General features: G+C 39.1%; 2 protein-coding genes across 2 annotated transcripts in view; both read right to left on the reverse strand.

Annotated features, from left to right (window-relative positions):
* LOC135623236 (AP-1 complex subunit gamma-2-like) overlaps positions 1-13036 on the reverse strand; it is a 31645-nt gene extending 18609 nt beyond the window's left edge. The window contains exons 1-5 of the mRNA XM_065125979.1: positions 12841-13036; positions 11638-11940; positions 11381-11522; positions 8746-8919; positions 7057-7236 (exon numbers count right to left, since the gene is read on the reverse strand). Coding sequence (XP_064982051.1) covers positions 7057-7236; positions 8746-8919; positions 11381-11522; positions 11638-11940; positions 12841-12872 — 831 coding nt within the window. The 5' untranslated portion in view covers positions 12873-13036. The remainder of the gene's footprint in view (positions 1-7056; positions 7237-8745; positions 8920-11380; positions 11523-11637; positions 11941-12840) is intronic.
* A 4345-nt stretch (positions 13037-17381) lies between these two features.
* LOC135622007 (RING-H2 finger protein ATL74-like) lies at positions 17382-17840 on the reverse strand. The gene has a single exon (XM_065123634.1). The coding sequence runs from the start codon at positions 17838-17840 to the stop codon at positions 17382-17384; it is 459 nt and encodes a 152-aa protein (XP_064979706.1).
* Positions 17841-22826: the final 4986 nt, after the last annotated feature.

The raw sequence follows: 22826 nt of genomic DNA on the forward strand, positions 1-22826 counted from the left end.
GACCTAGTGAAAGGCAGCCAACGAAACCCTAGCTATCATTCGCTGCTTCGTCTGCCGTACTGTCACGAACTTAGCTGGTTTTGCCTAAGTCGTGCGACACCCTTGCGTGTCCGTCCGCAAAGATCAACCTCCCCGAAGCCTCCCATTGTCCCTTAGGACCACCAAAAGAGAGAACGGGTTAGAGAGAACGCCTCAATCGGGATCCATAAGCAAACATCTTCGAAAAACACTTCATAGACAATGCAAATTACAAACAGACTTTACAAGCTCTGAACAGTGGCACAACAAAGGGTAAAATGGTCCATTACAGACCGAAAATCTCTCGCACGTGTCTACATGACACAACCTTTATTTACAAGCCTAAAGAGGCCACCATCCCAACTAAAATGGGACTATTAAGCCTTCGGCCGCCCCTTTACATGCTGTATAAGGCATGAATATGCCAAAAGACACGGACATACATAAGCATTACATCAAACACCTTGTTTAGAAGTTTGTCCGTGACATTCTCCCCCACTTATTCCTTCGACGTCCTCGTTGAAGCCTTTGTCGACACTACAACTCCTCGCCTTTGCTGAGTCTTCAATCTTCTGCTTCAGCTACAATACGCCTTTTGGCTCCTTGCTGCTCTCCGCTGCTGTTTTTGAGTAGTTGAACCTTTGATCCGCCATGTTGCTTCAACTCACCAATGACTCTGACTCTGGTGTGGGGTTGGCTGAGTTGTGTTGATCCTTGTTGATTCCTGCGGATCCCCCAAATGAAGGAAAAGACCATCCTTACTGCGCCAGTCTCTCAAATTCCTCATGTTGCTTGAACTGGGTGGATGCTTGTTGGAGCTTTAACGAGTATCGTCTCGCAAACTTCTGAAGTTTTGGGTCCTTCCTCCACAAAATTTGCTCATTGACTCTTCTTTCACTTAGTTGTCACATCCAAGTAGGTTCGCATCAGTTCCGCTTTCGATTGGCATTTCGTTGGGAAATGAAGCGGACAATCTACTCTCAGTAACACTGATCACCATTGGTGAGGATTAGACAACTATTGTCTTCCATTATCTTCGAAGGGTCTTTGAACTTGTGCAGAGCTCCTCTGCTGGATAGATAAGAGAATTGGGGTACTCGGTTTCACCCATTCTCTTGAGAGTTGAGAAGGCAAAGGTTACTTGACTTCGCCCGCCTCCTCGAGGTTGTACTCCATGCATCGAGCTGGTTACTGGTCTTCGCCTGCTCTTTGCTCAAACTTCTGAAGCACTTGAAGTGTTTGCACTCCTTGCGTTGAGTTAGCTACTGTGATTCACCTTCTCAATGCCATCGAACTTCTGGAATGCGAGAAGTTTTCACCCCGACTTGGAGTAATTCTCTTATAGGTTTGGTCGCCTCTGGGATTGTACCGTCTTCTCCATCAACCCTGGCGCCTACTCCACTGAGTAGCAAAGGTACAGCACCGCGTACTGCCTGCTTCGTTCCTTGGTTATGCACTCTTGCATGACCCGAAGTCCTTCACTTTCGGCTATCTTGATGAGAAGCACATTGACACCGGTCTTACGAAGTTCTTCGGCCTCTGCCCCTCAGCCTTGTCTCGATACTTGGAGATTGCCTCTGCATTCTCCACCTCCTCGGCCCCTTTCATGACCAAGCGCTCTCCCTCCATGAGAGCAAGGGATCAATGACTTTCACGGAAGTCCCGCCTCTGCGGTACCATGGCGCTGCCATGCCCATGGCCCTACTATCCGTCGCCTCGCATCTGCATCCCTTTTCTTCACGATCAATAGATATGTCTCCGTGGCACTCTTCTGAGTCCACCTCCATTCTAACTGATGCTTGATTTTGGGTAGCTAAGTCCCTCTGGACTCGTTGTCGCTTCCTCGCCCCTTTCGACCCCCTGCTTCAACACCTCTGTGTTCTCCAAGCAGTCCGTTTGGTCGATGGAAAGACAGACTGCAACTCTCATGCATGGCCTCTGCCATCACGTTGTAGGGTTTGCACCGATTCTGTTCTCCTTAGCTTCCTTGGTAGCAACGTTCGCTTACTCGGCCTTGTCCTCTGACTTGCCGGGCTCCCTTAAGCGAATATGAGCTCTAGAGCAGTCCAACTCTCCAGCTGCTTTGATCATACCTCTGCATGATCCAGTCCCTCCCATGGAACTCACTGGTACTTGCATTCGAACTTTTCCCTTGGTGGAACCCAGTCCCCATATGCTGATGACCAAGGTTTTCATCCGATGCAAAATTCGATGCACGCACGGAAGACCCGCCTCTGCGGTACCATGGCCTTCACTCCTTGAATCCATAGCCCTTCTTGCCGTCGTGTTGTTCACCGAAGTGGAGCTTCCAGTAGCTCCCGATCATACCTCCATATGATCTAGTCCCTCCCGGGACTAAGTCATGTGTATCGCATTGCCACGAACTGTTCCACCACGATCCGCTGCACCATGTCGCCTCCTGGTGACATCTCCATTGCATTCTGATCCTTGTGGAATAAACTCGAATTGTGAACCCTCCATGTGTGGCCTCTGCCAATACATTGCAAGGTCTCCTCCACTTTCGATTTTGTTCGCTCCTTTGGCAATCGACCTTCATCCACCCACTCTTGGGTCATACCTAGATGAAGCACCGCTCTAGGACAGTCCGTCGCCTAGTAGCTCCCGAAGTCCATCAACTTCACTGTAATTTGTGCACCATTGTCTGGATCCTGGGCCTCTGCCCCTACCAGCACAATCTCCGCTGCACACCGCTTTCTTCATAGCAACTCGAATGGCAACACTGTGGCATATTCTTCAAGAGTACCCGTCTCTGCGTCCTCTTGCCCCGTGCTAAGGCCTTCTGTACCCAACTTCGCCTCCGCAAATTGAGTCGCCTTAGTTCCTCCATCAAATGCTTCTCCGAGATAAGGTGCATGTGCCCCGAAGCTCCCTTCGTCTTTGGCACCATGCAAGATGAGTCCGCTCCGTCAGAATGAAGGACCTATGGAACAACATGATCCTACTCTTGCCTCTGCAAGAGTTCATGTCCTTGACCTCTATCTAAGGAAAGCACTGTGCCTCTGCTCCACGTTCCAACTTCTATGCTGGCTCCCTTCATGCGGCTCGAGTACTTCGCCAAGTTACACCCAAGTTGCTCCGCTCCTCGTTTTTGCATTAAGTCGATGGTGGCCCTCGCGCCCACCATTCCACGGGTCAGCCCTCCCTTGAGTCCGATCTCCATATCGACTCCAAGTGTGCCTTCATTTAAGTTGCTTTGGGTCGCTCCCCCACTTGATCTCGCAATGCATCCACCAATGCATTCTCTCAAGCGAGATCATGCGACGACTCCTCGCCGCTTGCTCAGTCCATCGAGCTTCGTGGAGTTGTTGTTTGTTGAGGTACTCCTCCTCAACATGTGCGGTCCGTCGCACATGATTCTCCCTTTGGAGAGCCGGGACTTATCCCTCCTGGATAACTGTCCCATTGGAGCAACATCTCTCTTCGTTTCGGAGACCACCATCCCCTTAGACTACTCCGATCTGCTGAACAAACTATGCATTGTTCTGCCTCATGCAAACACACTTGCTAGATTGCGACTCCACGTCAATACAGCCCCCGCTGCACCACTCAAGGCCTAGCAACATGCTGAACTCGTTGCACACTTCAGCCTCCTACGGACGTATCCTTCACATGCCGAAGAGAAAGTTTCAATGCTCCATGGCGCCGAGTTTCGATCGTCTTGGGATGGCCGCGAACATTCCATCGTCCGCATACAAGCCCATGCATGAGTACCAAATTCTTCGAGTTAGCAATTCCCCTCACCTCTGTGAGCTTTGCATAACTCTTTTGGTCGTTGAGCAACTCATTCCACCTTGCATGGTCTCATCCTTTACCAAACGCCTCGCATGGCTTGGGCACCATCAAGTATAGTTGTCAACGTTGAGCCGTAGCTCAAACTCAACCATCCCAACCTTTGTGCGCTCCACATTCTTCCAAGCTTGCCTGTTCTCGTGGTGCCTCTTGCGCGAAGGGTTGGCCATTCCTTTGAATGTCAATCTCGGATGCCCGCTCCTCTAAGCGACTCCTTTTCCCTACATCTCCATGCTCGTTTTCCCCCAAACGGTTGCGCGAGTGCTGACTGCCCTCAACGCAGCCCCGCTAGGTCCCCCACGTTTGCATGCTAAGTGTTTCTATGAATGCTTGTCCCGCTCTGATACCATCTGTCACGAACTTAGCTGGTTTTGCCTAAGTCGTGCGACACCCTTGCGTGTCCGTCCGCAAAGGTCAGCCTCCTCGAAGCCTCCCATTGTCCCTTAGGACCACCAGAAGAGAGAACGGGTTAGAGAGAACGCCTCAATCGGGATCCACAAGCAAACATCTCCGAAAAACACTTCATAGACAATGCAAATTACAAACAGACTTTACAAGCTCTGAACAGTGGCACAACAAAGGGTAAAATGGTCAATTACAGACCGAAAATCTCTCGCACGTGTCTACATGACACAACCTTTATTTACAAGCCTAAAGAGGCCACCATCCCAACTAAAATGGGACTATTAAGCCTTCGGCCGCCCCTTTACATGCTGTACAAGGCATGAATATGCCAAAAGACACGGACATTCATAAGCATTATATCAAACACCTTGTTTAGAAGTTTGTCCGTGACAGTACGCCACCAAAGCGCCTACCTCTTCCTCCCTACATTGTTGGACCATGCACCTCCTCCATCCTATCCTACTAGACCACAAGCTTCCTTCGACTTACACTGTCGTCTGCAACAATGGTGAATAACTTCCTCTTGTGGCAAAAGCAATCCTTTGGCGATTGATAAGTAGCTTCCTTACACACAACGGCCCTCCGATAATGTCTTCTTCTCATAGTAACTTTCTTTTTCTCCTTGCCATGACACTCTCCCTCTTTCTCTTTCCCCTCCTCCACTATCGTCATTGCCATCCTCGTCGAGCCTCCTCCGACCCCGACAACCCCCCCTCCCTACTACTTGATTCCTCCTTCCTCTTCTTCTCTTTGCTACTTGCCCCTCGCCTTCCCTCTTGTTGTCCCCTCCCTCCTCATTGTTGCCTCCCACCCCTCCCTCCTCTTCCTCCTCCTCCTCCATAGCAGCTCTCCTCACAACCAATAGTCATCGAGCTTCCCCTCTCCCTCCTCCTCCAACCCCTTGTTCTCCTCCTGCCTAATTCCTCCTCCCTCTTCAACTTCTCTTTACTTCTTCCCGCTCTCCTTTCCTCTCGTTGTCCCCTCCCTCTTTCTCCTCCACCGTCGCCCCTCCTCCTCCCTCCTCCCTAATAGCTCCCCACCTAATCAATAGCCACCTCAGACCCTATCAATCTCCTCCTACCTAATTCCTCCTCTCTCCACCTCAGACCCTATCAATCTCCTACCCTATCAGTGATTTCAAAAGGCGCTTGGCGCTCGCCTAGGTGTTCGAGCAAGGCAAGGCGCCGCCTGGGCGCTCGCCCAAGCCCAGACATCAGGCGCTTCAGGCGAGCGCCCGGGTTAAATCAGACGATCGAACCAGCATGTTAGGTTTGATTCGATCGCATTTGCGTTAGTTGGTTCAATCGAACCAACTAAAGCACCGATATCAACATCTCTCCATTGCCTCTCGTGACTTCCCCAACCCTAGCCCGACTCCTACCACCGACATTTTCTTTCTGTTGTCATTGCCTCTCTCCGCTACCGCTATCACTGTCGCTACTCTCCGCCGTTGCTGCTCTCCGCTTTGCCTCTCTGTTGCCGCTGTCGCTGCTCGTCGTTGCCGCTGTCGCTACCGCAACCACTATCACTACTCGCTGCTGCCACTATCGCTGCTCACCGCTGCCGTTGCTCTCAATCAGCAGCCTCGATCTCTTCTCTTCTCACACTCGACTCAGTATACTGTTAACACTAATAGTATACTATAAACAGTAACTTTTATTTATTAGACTAATAATATATTATTTCGATTTTAATACTACTAACTTTATTTATTATTTTGAATTTTAAGACTTTTGTCAGTGTGATATTGTGACTTTATACTTAAGGCTTTCTTAATTTAATATCATATTTTTATTTAAATAATTATATTTATTAATTATATAATATATTTTTTATATTTTAGCGCCTTGCTTCGCTCGAGCAAGCACCTAGGCGAGCAACTAACGCCTCGGGCATTTTAGAACCTTGGCGCATTTTAGCGCCTAGCGCTTTTTAAATCACTGATATATATATATATATAATGTTTTAACATTTGAGAATGCCTCACTGTACTCGCCTCAAGCGTTTTGGCACCTTGGTGCTTTTTAGTGCCTAACATTTTTCAAAACATTGATGCTTACCACATGCCTACACAAATACCAACATTTTTTCTTGTGCCAAAATGTCAATCTTTGGTTAAATGCATAATTTTAGGTGACTAGATTTGATATGTTAAATTTGTAGAATTTCAAGTCACTTCCTATGCCTTTCTGATTTTGTAAACTACATCAAACTCAGAATTGCTTTAAGTTTTAGTTTCTGATCATAAACAAATAAAATCATGAAACCACGACCGGGGTCCTTGTTTAAAGCTTCAACTGCCCATTCCACTCAATTTTACTTAACCGAATTTTATCTGAAAGGGAAACATGAAAAGGATGACAGGGCAAGCAAAAGATCTTGAATGTTGCAACTTGGAAAACATACGTCTTTTCCATTAGTTCTCCATAACATATTTTGAATATTAAGAAATTACCTAAGAACTATTGCAAATAAGAAGAACAAGAACTAAAGCTCATTTTCAATCTGAAAATTGTTTCCCAAGACTTTTCTCATTATCATACAGAAGTAACTTGTGGAAAACCCATCATATTCATATACAAGAATAAGTACGTGCAAATATGCCACTGTATGTACAGATCTATCTCAGATCACACATAAACTTTGGATATGCACCTAGATATAACATATTTGGATAAGCATATATGTCTGGATTTATATTCCTAGCAGGTTTCATTATACAAGGCCTTGTATGCATACGATTATAATACACATCTCAGGAACCACATAGAAGCAAGGATCTTCAAAATTCAGAACATGTTGAGAATAAAGAGGGAAACTTACCTGAGCAAGGATGTCATTTATATATTCACTGGTATCCGAATCTCCTTGACCTAACATTCGCATCAGCCTAAGCAGTCGAATGTGTAAGAAAGGATCTGTAATCCCAGCAATGTCATACTCAGGTGCATATGGACTGTTTGAGACATCCCTCAATATTCGAACCAATCCCTCTGTGCAGTTCTATAATTAAGATGGAAACTAATTTACAGTATGAACTGTATTTAACTATGAGCCTAACAGTTGCAAGCAAGCTGAATCCAGCAAAAGCATCAACCAAAAGAAGTATATAGCATAATGTAAATTTTGGAAAAAAAACAATAAAATTCAGCTGAAGCAGATAAAAAGAGGTTCCATTACTCAATATTTGCAAAATGAAGACATTTAAGTTTTCACACCATATATAGAAACTCTGAAGGACAAATATTGTTGAAATGTGGTATGCTATCATAAATAAGAAACTTGAGAACAGAAAACCAATTATAAGATAATCTTTTCCCAACTCATATTTTCAGAATCTAGTATTGTTTATCAATTTAGGTTCCAGAAACCTAAGTTGACCATTTACTTTATGCAAATAAACTGTTGGATGTCTTTAAATATTTTTTTTCTTAGTTTTAAACAAAAGTAAAATTAATGGATGACAGAACAGAATGATAAAATGTAGGATATCCATGTCAATAAGGTGGACATTGATGAATAAACCTTATCGCCAACTGTTTATCATAACTTCTTACAACCTGGTACCCCTAAAAATTACTGAAAAACAAGAGGTGAAAGCTGTACTTATTCTTATTTTGAGGGGAGATCATGAAGAAACATAGGCAGGTTAGCTTTTGCCTAGAGCTGTTGGTAAAGGCTACAAGTGTTGAGCTTGAATTAAATTACAAAATCTTACGAGTCATATATTTTATGTACGAATAATGCCTAGAAATCATACACTTAGGCATTTAGTAGATTAGGAGTTTGTGCTTATGATATGATCATTTCTACTTTTAATCTAATTATTCTGAATGTTATAGTCTGTGCTTAATATGCAATCATTTGAACATGGGGATCTGGTTGCTAGGTAGGACATCCAAGTCAAATCCAAGCTTAATAGTAAGATGAAATTTGCATAAAGAGGATCTACGTCGGGCATCCAAAAACCTTAAGATAGCTAGACATCAGAAAATATTACATTTGCAAGTCTCATAGTATCTACATTATGTTTCTTAGATCCAAAAAATTATGTGTTCTTGAGTGCAGAACTTAGATGACAAGTATAAAATTTTGCCCATATTTATTTCTATACAAGCACTAACTATGAATATAAGTGGAAGTTCATGTTAGCAAGCCTATTCATGCTAATGATATGATACATCAATTCATTGTTGACTTGGCAAAAAGCCCATGCCAATGGGCCCTCGCTGAGGTATGTGTTGTGCTGGCATTTCACGGCAATACACTGTGAATCTTAAAACATTGTATCAAACCAATTAAACAAGGAAGAACCTAACTACGTTATCAAGTATATCCTTAATGACTGCTAATAGCTTTACAAATTTCAATATGCTAGATACTTAAAATGATCGACTAAAAGAAAATTGAAAAATGCATTATAAGAACTTGAGCAAAGGATCAGATAGAAACACATCTATATCATTGGCACAGCTAAAATCTACTATTAATGTATGTCCATGACCAGGGTACCTTCCTCAAATAGTTGCTGGCATCCACACTGACTTTACATAGATCTGTACAAAGCTGAACTCCAGCTATTAAAACTCCATGGTGCTTTTCCTTCAACAAAGAAGCTGCAGGATTCAAAAAGTTTTCTGCCAAGTCTGGAACTTTTCTTATAATCCTGATAGAGCATAAGGCAGCCTAGAACCAGAAATCAGATTCACTTCAGCAAGATTGCACGATACTTTTAAAATATAAATAAAATTACACAAAGGCTATTGCATCTATTTAAACTATACATGGAATCTCTAAACACATACAAATGACATCCAACTCTAGGAAAAAACAGTTGAGACTGTTTCTATCTAAATGAACCTTAAGAAACTTACAATAAGAAGAAATGAAGTCTTCCGATTAACAGCAAAATAGTGCAGATAAAGCTAAACCACAAAATAAAATTGATGCAGTATACAAAAACTAGAAAACCTTTCTTTTCTTTTTGAACGTGTATGATGGAGGAAAAGGTTGATCCCCTGTTTTCACAGATCACATACAGTCTCCCAGGATCTCATAGAATTAAAAGAAAAAAAAAGTGTGTAACAGATGTTCATATTCAAAGGGTTAGACTTGGAAACATGATAAGGTAGTACCTTTGTGACCTAAGTGATCAGGGCATGAATAATAGAAGAAACACCACCTATACTTGCAGGGATACAGCTGCATACATTAACCCTTCCGAAACCCCATGTTGGCGTGAGTCACATGCACCAACTCACCCTTTTTAGATGTTCATCTTAGCTCTTCAAGATCCATTCAATTTCAATTAAATTTTATTTGACTTTAATCTCCAATCAAAATTTCAGCTTCTTTTCTCTTTGAGATACAAGTGTCATAGCCTACATAGTTGAAATGTCCATCTAAACACAACAAAAGATAATAACAATCAGATCAAATTCTATTTTGGTTTTTGTTCAATTTCAGCATCAACTTATTGTTAGTTTGAGGTACTCCTCGGGATCCACATGCACATTTATTCTCAATCTATGTCCAACTTCAAATTCAAATCTAGATGTCCTGTTAAGTTGACCTGCCAGACAGAACACGCTTGTATTTAGATAGCTTGGAGCTTCATTTTGGACTGTAAAAAGATGATCAGGGATAAAAGGGGACAGGAAAAAGGAATCAGGGATTGCTAAAATTTCAGCAATAATAAGTTTCATGCAGATTGGATCATTAAAATATAAATATTCAGAAAACATTAATATTGTAACCGAAACACAACCTATGGATTGCAGCTCCAATTGATGATATATATATAATACCCACTAATTAGTTGCTGTATGTTTTACAATTACATTTAAGTCATATGATGGAAATAAAGCATAAAAATCAATTCTATTTCAGAGACTGATCAGCAGAAATTATGTAGACAACACAAATAAAAGAATAAAATGCTGGTGGCTTTAAAATACTATAGAATAAAATAAAGACACAAAGATGGACTAGAATAAAGGAAAAAAGAGAAGAGGTACATGATGTTCATCTCATATCCAACATGGCTCACACACAAAGAAGATAATCTAGTGTCATCTTGTAAGAAGAACAAAGGCAATGGGAAAGGGAGATTGGGCATATTCTCAAAGATCTTTTAGATCATAATTAGGAACTACTGATTCAGCTAAATACAACAATAGTCCTCCCTTTGGGATACAAATCTGATAGAGAATAGGATACAAGTGAGAAAATTTGGTTTTAATATGAACAAGATTCCCGAATCAATGCTTTCTTAAGTGCATGGATTTTAAAGTGGAAATCTTAAGTTGACTTAAACAATGATTGCAATTTCATACCATGTTACTGTATCGATGCCTAGCGGCCCAATATGTACCGACCAGTATCAATTTACCGAAAATTGAAAATTAGAAAAGAAGGCAGTGAAGGAGGAGGGAAGGAGGAGATGGAGAGGTGGTGTTGCAAGAAGGAGAGGATGGAAGGAGGTGGCAGAGGAGGAGGAGAGGTGGTGGCACAGAAGGAGGGTGGGAGAGAAGGAGGGAAAGAGGAGAAAAGGCAATGCAAAGGAGGGGGAGAAAAGGAGATGGCGGAGGAGAATGAGGAGGAGAAGGAGAAGAAGAATAATCAAAGCTCAAGAATTTCAATATTAACTACTAGACCTGCAATAACAAACTAGTCAAAGCTCAAGAATTTCAATATTAATTATAATATCGAATATAAGATATAAGAGAAAAGGATATTTAGCACAAAAGTTGATGGTGCTTCAACAGACATGGACTTTTGCAAAATATTTATTGATAGTTTTCTCTTGTTATATCTAACAACGAAATGTAAGCAAGAAGCACAGGACTCAAGGGTCTCTTTAGGACATTCACCTAGAAGTTAGCACGCTTTCCATACATCTTAAAAGGAATTCATATATGCACCAGAGTACATGCAAACAGCCAAACACGAAAGATTTGAGCAGCATCCTTTGCTGTGGTAAAGGTTGTCATACTTGAAAACAAAGAAGAATAAACCAAAAGGCAGATTACACTTCCAAACACTACCTCCAGGAAACTTCAAGGTTATGAAAATTGGTTCTTGCAATGAGATAGTGTCACATCAAGAAGCTCTGAAATGAGGAATTCTTCAAACAACAAAAAAGTACCTTCTTTTTTATGTTTGGATCTCTAGTTAGGAGTAATCTTTCTACTTCTGGTGTTAAATCCCTTGCCATTTCTGCAGAACATATATTTCCTAAAGCGCAAAGTGCTAGACCCACAATATACTGATTTGAGTGATTGAGATCTCTGCATATGCAAAAGATATCCAAAATAAGAATAAGAATCTCTATTTGACCAGAATATTAGTCCAGAAAACAAAGTAATGTTTACAGAATAATAGACAGATGAAGTCGATGCATACTGTTTCAAGGAATTTGTAACCAGCATAAGAACTTCCTGTCTTTCATCAAGAAGAAGCATAAGGCCCAGATAGCCAATTCGTTTCTCAGGAAATCCAGAAGCAGCTATCAGTTTGAGACATTCCATTTGACCAAAATGAGTAGGATAACCAAGCATGTGAATAAACATGAGTTTTGCAATGTTACGATGCCTATAATCTTGATCATTTTCACTGATTGCAGAACGGATTGCTGCACATTCTTTTCTCACGACAGCACGTTCTTCTGCAGCAGTTTTGCAGGCACGGATAGCCCTAATCATATCCCTGAAATTAAAGGTTAGTAAGAAACGTTAAATTTGACCAAATTCAGAGGAAATCTGAAGATTTACTCCTTTGTGACTTTGAAGAAATCCATGGCATAGTCATGTCAAAACACTAAAATGGACCAGTCTATACCCTATGCTTGACATTGCATTGGACTCCGAATTGGGAATTAGTCTTATAGTTGAAGTTTGCAAAATCAAGTAATGCTTAGTAAAGCTGTGTTACATAATATTCATTTGTATTCCAGATATCAATTTGACAATGCGGCGAATTATAAGACTCCAACATACTTACAGGTGATTTTTAATCTAGCACCAAGTAAAGACAATGGAATCAAATGTTTAACGTATATATTCATTTTGTACCACAAACCATTCTATATTTAAGCTTTTTAACTCCACCCGCATGGCAGAACCCAAGACTATGGTAATAATTAGAATGAAAAAATGCATGTTCTTGAATTCTGTAACATAGATGCACAAATTTATGGCATTGCAATCACGCCTCACCTAGTTTTGTACGATTCTCTCCCACAGAATCACCCATTCAAATACAATAATGGCGATCCTGGACCGACAACCCTTTGTGTAATTGAAGGGTGCATATGATCCAATTTAAGGGTCACAATCAAGGACGTCAAAAGTAGAAAAAATCACCAACTTATTACGACGTAGGTCAATACTCCTTTCCACCAAAGATCCGCACCAAAGGCGAATCCGATCAACTGGGAGCCCTACCCGACTCTTCGTGCTAAAAGAACGAACCGAGCTGATCCAGGCAAAGGGCGTCCCATTGAGGACGAAAAGATTGGGTCGGGACGAAGCAGATACAAGAAGAAGGGCACCGACGCAAGAATTGGGGTTTGATCTACGCATCCGGCGAGAAAGGTATGCAACTTACCTCAACCGCGTCCCCGACGAGAAAGGGTTCATGGCTAAGGCCGCGGCGAGGTCCTCTAGGGCTCGACCTTCAGCTCCGGAACGCGCAAGAGAAGCTAGATCTCCGATAGGTGAAGAAGCGAGGGCAAAGATCGAGATCTGGGCGAGGGAATCTCGATCCGAAGCGGAACGGAGACCGAGAGGAGAAATGGGGGATTGGATCCGAGCCAGCGTGCGATTTTATTATGTCGGGGTTTCTCTCTTTTCCGTGAGAGGGATACCGAAGACGTACGCCGTGGACCGACCGGGTTCGGGAGCCGGCCCAGCGGGTCGACAAGATCGAACCGGGACGGTCTGGGATCAACCAATGAGCTATCGGATCAGTGGATGATGATGCGTGTGATGCGAGAGCATGTCGGGTTTTCTTTTTGTGACACATGAAATCAGCCCGATCCATTTAGACCGGATTCGGAGTTTTAAACGCTGAGTCAAATATGTTCGTAGCAAAACCGGTCCACAGCACCGACGAGATCGACCCGATCAGGTGTGGGATTTCTTGATGGGCTATCAGATCGATGATATCAACGATAATTACCTCTCCTCAAATTAATTATTTCACATTTATATCTGTTGTTTAGATATATCCAATCATTTAAATTGAATTTAGACGCTCTATAATTAGGTTCATAATATGTTTCAATAAAAAAAGTTTACTATTTTCCATCCCTTCTTATTATTCAAAATCTCTTTACTATGTATAATTCCTTAAAAAATAATAAAATAATATTTTTATTATTCATAACCCATCTAATTTCGTTTTTTTTCTTTTTTATTTCTTCCCTGTCACTCGCTCACCCTACTAAACAGTTTGCAGTAATATCTTGATGATATCTCTTGAATTTTTACAAAATATATTAAATTATTATGATAAACATCTAAAATTATTTTTTATTTTCTCATTTTCGATCTTCGGTTCGATTTCATCATTCGTTTTTTTTTATATTTTATTTTATCTTCGATGATTAAAAGGAGGAGGAGAAAAAAAAGAGGGGGAAAGAAAAGAAAAAGAATAGTTGAGCAGAGAATAAATGGACAGATAGATAGGAAGGGAGGAGAGAGAGTGTGAGAGGGTGAGCATGTTGAGAGAGAGAGAGAGAGTTGTGCCTATTAAGAGGCTGCGATCAAAGAAAAGGCCACAGCAACAAGCGAGGCTGGACCAGATTTATAATGAAAGTGGATTGCTGGAGTGATTGCTTCCAAGGCTACAGCTGCAAGTATCATTTCAAGAGAGTTCAAAAGGCTTCCATTGGTCACATCACTCTGCTCTTCGATTGAGATAGCAGAAGTAAAATTAGAAGAATTAAGCAGTGTGACCTTTTTGATCTCAAATGAATTCTTAACCTTCTCATTCGAGACAAAAGAAGCTGTTATTAGATTCTTTCTGTTCTTTTTTACTTGCATCCTGTAACACTAGTCATAATAAAAGGATTAGTAGCTACAGATGTCATTTTAGAGTCCAAACAATTAGAAGCTTCATTCAGCATTCAGATTACAGTGATTCCTGAAGTCCAATTCTCACTACATTTTTATTGACATGAAATAATACAAGGTTTAGTGCTGAAGTTATGACGTCCTCATCAATCAAGTCTTAAGCATTTGATTGGTTAGCTGCTAATAATAAGATTATGATGAGAGATAATGCAGCGATCAAAGAGAAAGTTTCAGGTGCGATCTTGTGCTTTCCTTTTTACTGAGTGAGGAACAACGAACTGTTTTACCAGATTAATCTTCAGTCAACTTTACTGACCGAGGGACAATGAACTGTTTTACCAGATTCATCTTCGGTCAACTTGTCGGTCTCATCTGGAAAGAACTAGTGAAATGCCCTCATTCTAGAGAAAAGTTAGGGACGATTCAATATTATATATTATTATAGGTTTTCCTATAAGAATAAGAAGCCAAAGAATCATGAAAAAGAAAACATTCACAGAGTATTTAATACATAATCTAATTCATAATTAATTACACATATAAGATATTAATTACATAAATCAATCCACCTATAGGATATTCTAATCCAAATAATATATATATATATATATATACAAAATAATCTCAATAGAATAATTATATAATTGAACATCCACCATGCTTATGTTGTGCAACTCTAAAAATTTGAGAGATAATCATATAAGCAAATTACAGCTCAATAAGCATCATAACTCATATGTTAGCAAAATTTACCATAAATCATTATTTTTTTTTTAAAATAAAAATAAATTTAGTATATATTCAAAATATATTTTTGAAATATGCAGGGATATTAAAGACTTTCATCATGCTCATACAAAAACTTAGACTTTATACCCCTTTGAAGATCATCACTTGTAAAAATAAAATACTTGAATACTTTTGAGAACAACATACATATATTTTAAATCATGATTTACTAATAATGCTTTTCAAATGTAAAATATATTTAAATATATATTTTATAATAAAAAATAAAACTAATGTCACGTATCAATGTGTAAATCATTGTATTGCAAAGACTACCATCAACTACTCACGAATAAGGACAAATATAACTAAGACTTAAGGATAAATATAGCTAAAATATACATAATAGAATAAAAATTGTTGTAATATTGATGACTACAGGATCCAAAAGAAATTAATTTTTAAAATATATTCCAACATATAACCTCTATTGTTATCATAGTCACCATAATTATCATTTACCAAACCTAGAGTTTATACAAATCTTTTTACATATCATTTAAAAATCATATAATTTTGAATCCTTTTCAAATATAATGTTGAATGAATATTTTTGTATAAATTAGATAACATAAATCAATAAATACTTTTAACATAATAAATAGTTGTCCAAATCATATATAAATCTTCTTGTAGTGTCTTTAAATAATAAAATAATTTATAAATAATGTATATCATATGTATTTATAATTTTTAAACACATGCATCAATCAAATTAAAAATAGAATAAATGAAATCATCGGATACTTATCCTAATCATATATCCTCGATACAAGCATATCCTTTTATTTCCTTTTTATTTTCATCATCGTTGTTTTTCATTCTTTTATTTCCTTCACGATATAAATATTTAATTAATTAAAAATATAAAAAATTAATCTATAATTTAAAATATAAATATAATTAATATGAATATAAGATAATTAAAAATTATATCTCATAGAAAAATACATTTTTTCTAACCTCAGTCTGATATCAAACCCGAATCTTTCATAATTTTTCTCTGATATTTTTCAATCCACTGTTCTCTGCGCGTCGGATGGTGGCACGCTCTCACACCCTCTTCCTCGGTCATCTCTTCTTCCCACTCTCTTTCTCGCCTCACATTCACATCTGCAGCGAGTATTCTCCTCCTTTTTTTTCCCGTACGGATTGCTTGCTACGGCAAGCCATGCAGCCACGAATCGAGACCTTGTGTTGCAGCACTTTTCTTTTCCTTTTTCCTTTTTTTTTGGTTTTTTTCTCCTTCCCCTTCTTATTCTTCTTTCGTTTTTCTTTCTTCCTTCCTTTCTCTTTTTCCTTCTTCTTTTCTGCCCTTTTCTGCCTTCCCTATTTCTTTCTTCTTCTCCCTTCTCTGTTCTTTCCTTCTATCTTTCTTCCTCTCCTGTAATTTCTATATTTATGACTAGATCCTCAAATAAAATTTGAGATATTACAGTAAGTTCTTCAATCAGCAGAAGCTAAAATTCCTAATCTGATTCCAACTTCCATGAAAACTAATTTCCACTGTTGATAATGGATTGCAAGGAATACTAACTGGGCACAGATTCGTTGCAGTTTAGATATCCTAAATAAGGAACAAGAATTGTTTTAGAATCAGAAGCATCAGCAAGACAAGATTTTCTATTTAGATATATCTAGGAAAAATAAATTCTATTCTCAGATGCTTACGTAGATGAGTTGTTGACTCTGGTTGACTGATAAGATTAACAATGCAATGATGAAAGAGAATACATCCAACATATACTGCTACAGGATCGGATCACACACCGAATGCAATTAGAATAGTGGTACTGAAAGATATTAATGTTGTTGCAAAGCATGTCATCTTTCATAGCATTAGGTGACAAGCATGTCATCTTTCACAGTACAAATGATAGAGACTCAGAATTCGAACCTAATTACTAAGAGTTTTACTAACTAAATTAACTAAAATCTTATGATAAATGATCAATAATAAATCTTTTGACAGGGAGTTAAATTAACCCAAATCTCAAGCTGAAGTAAGAGTTAATCCACAGGGACAATCGTGTAGCCATTGTTGCTCTCCAGAAAAGAATGCTTTCGTGAGAATTCCATCTCATCTTAAGAACCGCAAGAGACCCCCGCAGCAGATCATTCTACCCTCATCAACTTGTCCTTGAAAGACCAATCACAAATCAATGCGAAAGAAGCTGTACTTGAGATTTAGGACAAGCTGCAAAATCTGATGGAGAATAGAAAAATTGGATTCACAGAGATGTATTTCACAGGCTCAGAGAATCGAGTTGGAGTTCCAAGAATCTATTGTGAAGAGGAAGCATGGGGAACTCCTGCTGTTACCCTTTGGCCCTCCCTCATCTCAAGCCCATCGCCGCCACCGGCCTTACCGCCCTTGCCGCCGTCGGCGCTCGTTCGACAGATGGGACATATGGAGCTCTTCAGCAACCAGGAGTCCACACACTGCGCATGGAAGCTGTGCCCGCAAGCAGGAAGCAACCTGCACCCGTCACCCACCTGGAAGCTCTCCAAGCACACAGCACAGTCGGTGGTGGCGCCGACCATCTCTCCACCCTTGAATTCATAGCAGGGAAGCTTCGCCAGATCATCCGGTGACAACCCGCCGCTCCTTCCGTCGTCGCGCGCGGGCGGCGTCATGGTGTTGAACCCCCTCCTGAATGCCCTGCCGACGATGCAGACATGGATGAGCACCAACACGCCGACGCCGACGAAGAGCAGCACCACCGAGATGAGGATCGCCATCACCATTATCTGTGTGGCAAAGCCTAAAAGCTTGGTGTTCATTGTCTTGTTCTCATGCAGCTCTCTCTCTCTCTCTCTCTCTCTCTCTCAAACATACAGAACCAAAATCCAGCAGATGGAGAAGAAGCTTTCGAGTGATCGGAGGAGTTAGGCAAAAGAGGACCAAGAAGACATAATTAATGGGGGTGAGAGGATATGGTAAAGCTTGTGCGGTTGGTGTTATTAGTAATCAATGGCTTGTCACTGGGAGTTGGTGATGCGTGGAGTGGGTGGACACGGACAAGGAGAAGGAGACTGCAGTAAGCAAGAAGGAACTGAAGAAGGAGAAGGAGAAGGATAAAGGGATGCGGTATCAGACGATTTCCATCTTCACAAAATTCCTTGGCATGTGCTTCTTGCTTCTCAAGTCTTCTTTGTAGAATTAGAATCTAATGGTTGAGATCGGCACCAAACGATCAGTAGAATCAGCTTCCAAACTTTCTTGCATCGAATCAGATTGATCTCCCGGAATGCTGTGCTTATCTAAACCAATGTTTGTAATACGGATGATATTTATTGATAAAAAAATTATCAGGACCAAGATAAATCGGTATTACTCGATATAATATGTATGATTTAGCATGACTATTAATCTGATATATTATCCATATACGAATCAAGGGAAATTATTATTATTCCATAATTTCGGATTTTTCTAGGATTTTTTGTTGTGAACTCGTGAAGTTTATTGGTATATCGGTATGGTGCCGTTTTGTATACTGACTGGGTATAGTCAAAATTACAAACTACAATCTGAACTATATCAAAGAGGTAAAGATTTAACTCTGCCTTGTGAGCATGACATGTTAACCTGCTACAAAGAAAGTAAATTAGTCCTTATCCTTTTGGTTTGAGCCAATGGAATCCATAATGACTGCCCCCCACTTCAGTATTGACAGGGAACTGTCTCCATATTCTTTGCATGAAATGAAATGAACAAACACTTGCTCTCAAGTCTTCTCGAGTTTGCTAGTCCAACAATCTACCACAACTGTTGCAGTTTCCAGGGAAGTGGATTCTCACATTGGATCAGCATATGTACACAATTTCTTGGAAGAATGTCTCAGCTTTAGAGATCCAAACAAAAAGCTTACAGTAAGTCTCCTTGCTCGACCCAACCTGTCCCACAGCAATCAAACTCAGATCATTCATTGATTGGAAAATACTTGTGGATGGAGGCTAGTAATCTGCAGAAGCAGCGGCCTTTTTCTTTTGACTGAAGCTTTACTAAATAATGGTCGACAACGTGATATCTTCATATTTTGTCATCAATTCCACGTGACGAGACTGATCAAACCTCATCCGTTCTTCGAATTTTCTACCATTCGGAAACTAAAAAGATGTTCGACAAGCTGAAAGAGAAACCTACTTAAGGACACGTTTGTTTGTATCTCGAGGACAAACAGTTTATCTCGACAAGTTTGACCTGTTCTTGGGTATGAATTTGATCACTATTCCACCTCAATCCAACCAAAATCTAAGACAAAGCTTATCATCATGCTGGTAGATCATGACAAGTTTGACCTGTTCTTGGGAATGAATTTGATCTGGTCAGAGGCATGCGTTGACCTTGCTTGCTTTATCGCTTCAGATAACAGGTGACGAGAAATGGCACCCTCCTGAGATCCTCCTGAGATCATGTAGTTATCCTTTCTTTCTTTACATGACAAGTTAACATGCAACTTGCCGCATTTGTTTTTGATGACTTCGGAGGCCCTCTTTGTTTGTAAAGCTCTTATCATCGAGCCAGATGACTTCTTCCCATCAGAATAGGGTACCAGAAGAAGAGTTCGAATCCACCGATTGAGCTACCTCATCTGGACCAATGAAGGTTGATTCCATCGGCCTCCTCATTTTAAGCTCGATTAACTAGCTAAAGGTTGTGGCCATGGAAGAGCGTTTCATGTAACAAGTCCCAGGATATTAGAGCAATGAATTCATAGTAGTTATCATGACAACAGGTGACGAGAAATAATTTTTTTGATCATTGTGTTCAGAATTGATTCATAGTAGTTATCTAGGTAGTTATCATGATATAGTAGTTATATAGGTAGTTATCATGATCTAATAGTTATCTAGGTAGTTATCATGATCTAGAAGTTATATGGTAGTTTCAATAACTACCTCAATCATAGATGACATGGTGATATGGATAATTACCACTAGGTCATATAAATAGGACCGTAGTTCATGAAGCAAGATAGAAGGGAGAATACACTTGAGAATATCTTGTAAGTGTTCTATGTCAATCCTCTTATTTTAAATACTACATCAGTTTTCTTAAATCGAAAAAATCTTTTTTTACTCGTATCATAGTATTCTATTTTTTTCCTTGCTCCTCCATCCCCAACATTTGTGGTATCAAAGCCTAGTTTCAATCTGAACTGGGCATTATGGCTTTCAATGGCAATTTCATGTCTCAACTCCTTATTCCCATCTTCTCGGGCAAATGCTATGAATTTTGGAATATCAAGATGAAGACCCTATTCAAGTCTCAAGATCTTTGAGACTTAATAGAGAATGGATATGTGGATCCAAATGACGAAATCATGCTGAGGGAAAATAGAAAGAAAGACTTAAAGACATTGTTCTTCATTTAACAAGCCGTACATTAGACAATCTTCTCAAAATTACAACAGCGACAACCTCAAAGTAAGCTTGGTTGATACTTCAAAATGAATTTCAAGGCTCATCAAAGGTGATTATGATAAAACTTCAAACCCTCCGTTGTAAGTTTGAAATTTTGTTCATAAAAAGCAATGAATCAGTGCAAGATTTTCTTTCTCGAATGACTAAAATTATTAGTCAAATAAAATCTTATGGTGAATATCTTTCTGATCATATAATTGTTACAAAAGTTTTGAGAAATTGAACTCCGAAATTTGATCATATTGTTGCCGCAATCGAGGAGTCAAAAGATTTATCTATATTTTCATTTGATGAACTAATGAGTTCCTTACAAGCACATGAAGTAAGGTTGACCATGCCACTTGAAAAAAGCAAAAAGAAAGCATTTCAGGTTAAGAGGGAATCTTCTACTTCAAAAGAAGATAAAAAATCAATAGGAAGAAGATGTGACAGAGGAGGATTTCATGGTAGAGGAAATGAAAGAGGAAGAGGACACTTTGATGGGCATTATAAATATAGACAATCAAATTATGATCAAAATAATTATAAGAGTGGAATTCAATGTCACTATTGTAAAAAGTTTGGTCACATGAAGGCATATTGCTAGAAATGAGAAAAATAAGCAATGTGGAGGAAAATGATGAAAATAATAAGCTGTTTATAACTTATTCATAAGTTCATGATATCTCAAATGATATTTGGTTTTTGGATAGTGGATGTTGTAATCATATGTTAGGCATAAAATCAATATTTAGAGATATTGATGAAACTCATAAGTTGAAAGTTAGACTTGGAGATAACAAGCAAATCTAAGTAGAAGGGAAAGGAACAATTGAGGTGAAAACAAATCAAGGGAAGGTAAAATACCTTGGTAATGTTTTCTTTATTCTTACTTTATCACATAACTTGTTGAGTGTTGGACAATTAATAGATGATAGATATTTAGTAATATTTGATGATGGTTCATGCACTATTAAAAATAAAAAATTTGGTTTGATTATAATAAATGTTTGCATAACACAAAACAAGATGTTTCCACTTGATGTGTCAAATATTGAAAGGCATGAGCTTGTCGCAACTCAAAAGAATGAGTTTAATTTATGACATTTAAGATATGTACACCTTAACATTAAGGGTTTAAGGTTGTTAAGTAAAAAAAAAATGATTTTCGAATTACCCAATATTAATACACTTGATATAAAAAATTAGACTATAATTGTCTAATTTATGACAATTAGACAATTAGAGTCTAATATATGACAAACAAAGTAAAAAATCATTTCCTATTGGAAAAACATAAAGAGCATCTAATTGTCTTGAATTAATTCATGCGGACTTATGTGGACTTATGAATATAAAATCATTTGGTAGAAGTTAATATTTTTTATTGTTTACTAATGATTATAGCCACGTGAGTTGGGTATATTTTTTGAAACTGAAATATGAAACATTTGATAATTTTCAAAAATTCAAGGCACTTGTAGAAAGGCAAAGTGGTAGACACATAAAGATACTTCGGATAGATAGAGGCGGTGAATTTTCATCTAATGAGTTTAATTCTTTTTGTGAAGAAAATTATATTTGTAGAGAATTGACGACACCATATACACCAGAACAAAATGGTGTAGTTGAACGTAAAAATCGGACCGTCGTTGAAGTGGCAAGAAGTTTGCTTAAAGGAAAATATCTTCTAAATCAGTTCTAGGCAGAAGTAGTTGCAACAACACCAACAAAAGCTATTATGAATCAAACTCTTTTTGAGGCTTGGTATGGTATAAAACTAAGTGTAAGCCATCTAAAAATTTATGACTGTATTGCTTATGCTTTGGTGAATTCACAAAATCATCACAAACTTGATGAAAAATCCGAAAAATATATTTCAATTGGTTATTCATTACAATCAAAAGCATATCGATTATATAATCCTGTTAGTGGCAAAGTTATAACTAACAGAAATGTTGTATTTGATGAAAGGATAAATTAGAATTGGGAGACCAATAAAAGTGAAACACAAATTCAGATTCCAGCAAAACTAGACACTCCGCAGAATCAAATGATAGATCCTGCTCTAACAAGTTTATCGTCAACCTCACCCATTAGCAGTTCAAATATTGATTCCTCAGATGAAACCCCTTTAAGAAATTTCATATCACTAACATAAATTTATGACTCAACATTTGCTTTGTTTATTTCGGATCTAACAACTTTTGAGGAAGCAGTTTAAAAAGAGGAATGAAGAAAAGCAATGAAGGAGGAAATCAAGTCAATTGAGAAGAATGAAACTTAGGAACTAATAGATCTATTGAAAGAAAAGAAAGC

This window comes from Musa acuminata, chromosome BXJ2-9, assembly GCF_036884655.1.
Source record: "Musa acuminata AAA Group cultivar baxijiao chromosome BXJ2-9, Cavendish_Baxijiao_AAA, whole genome shotgun sequence".
Classification (NCBI taxonomy): domain Eukaryota; kingdom Viridiplantae; phylum Streptophyta; class Magnoliopsida; order Zingiberales; family Musaceae; genus Musa; species Musa acuminata.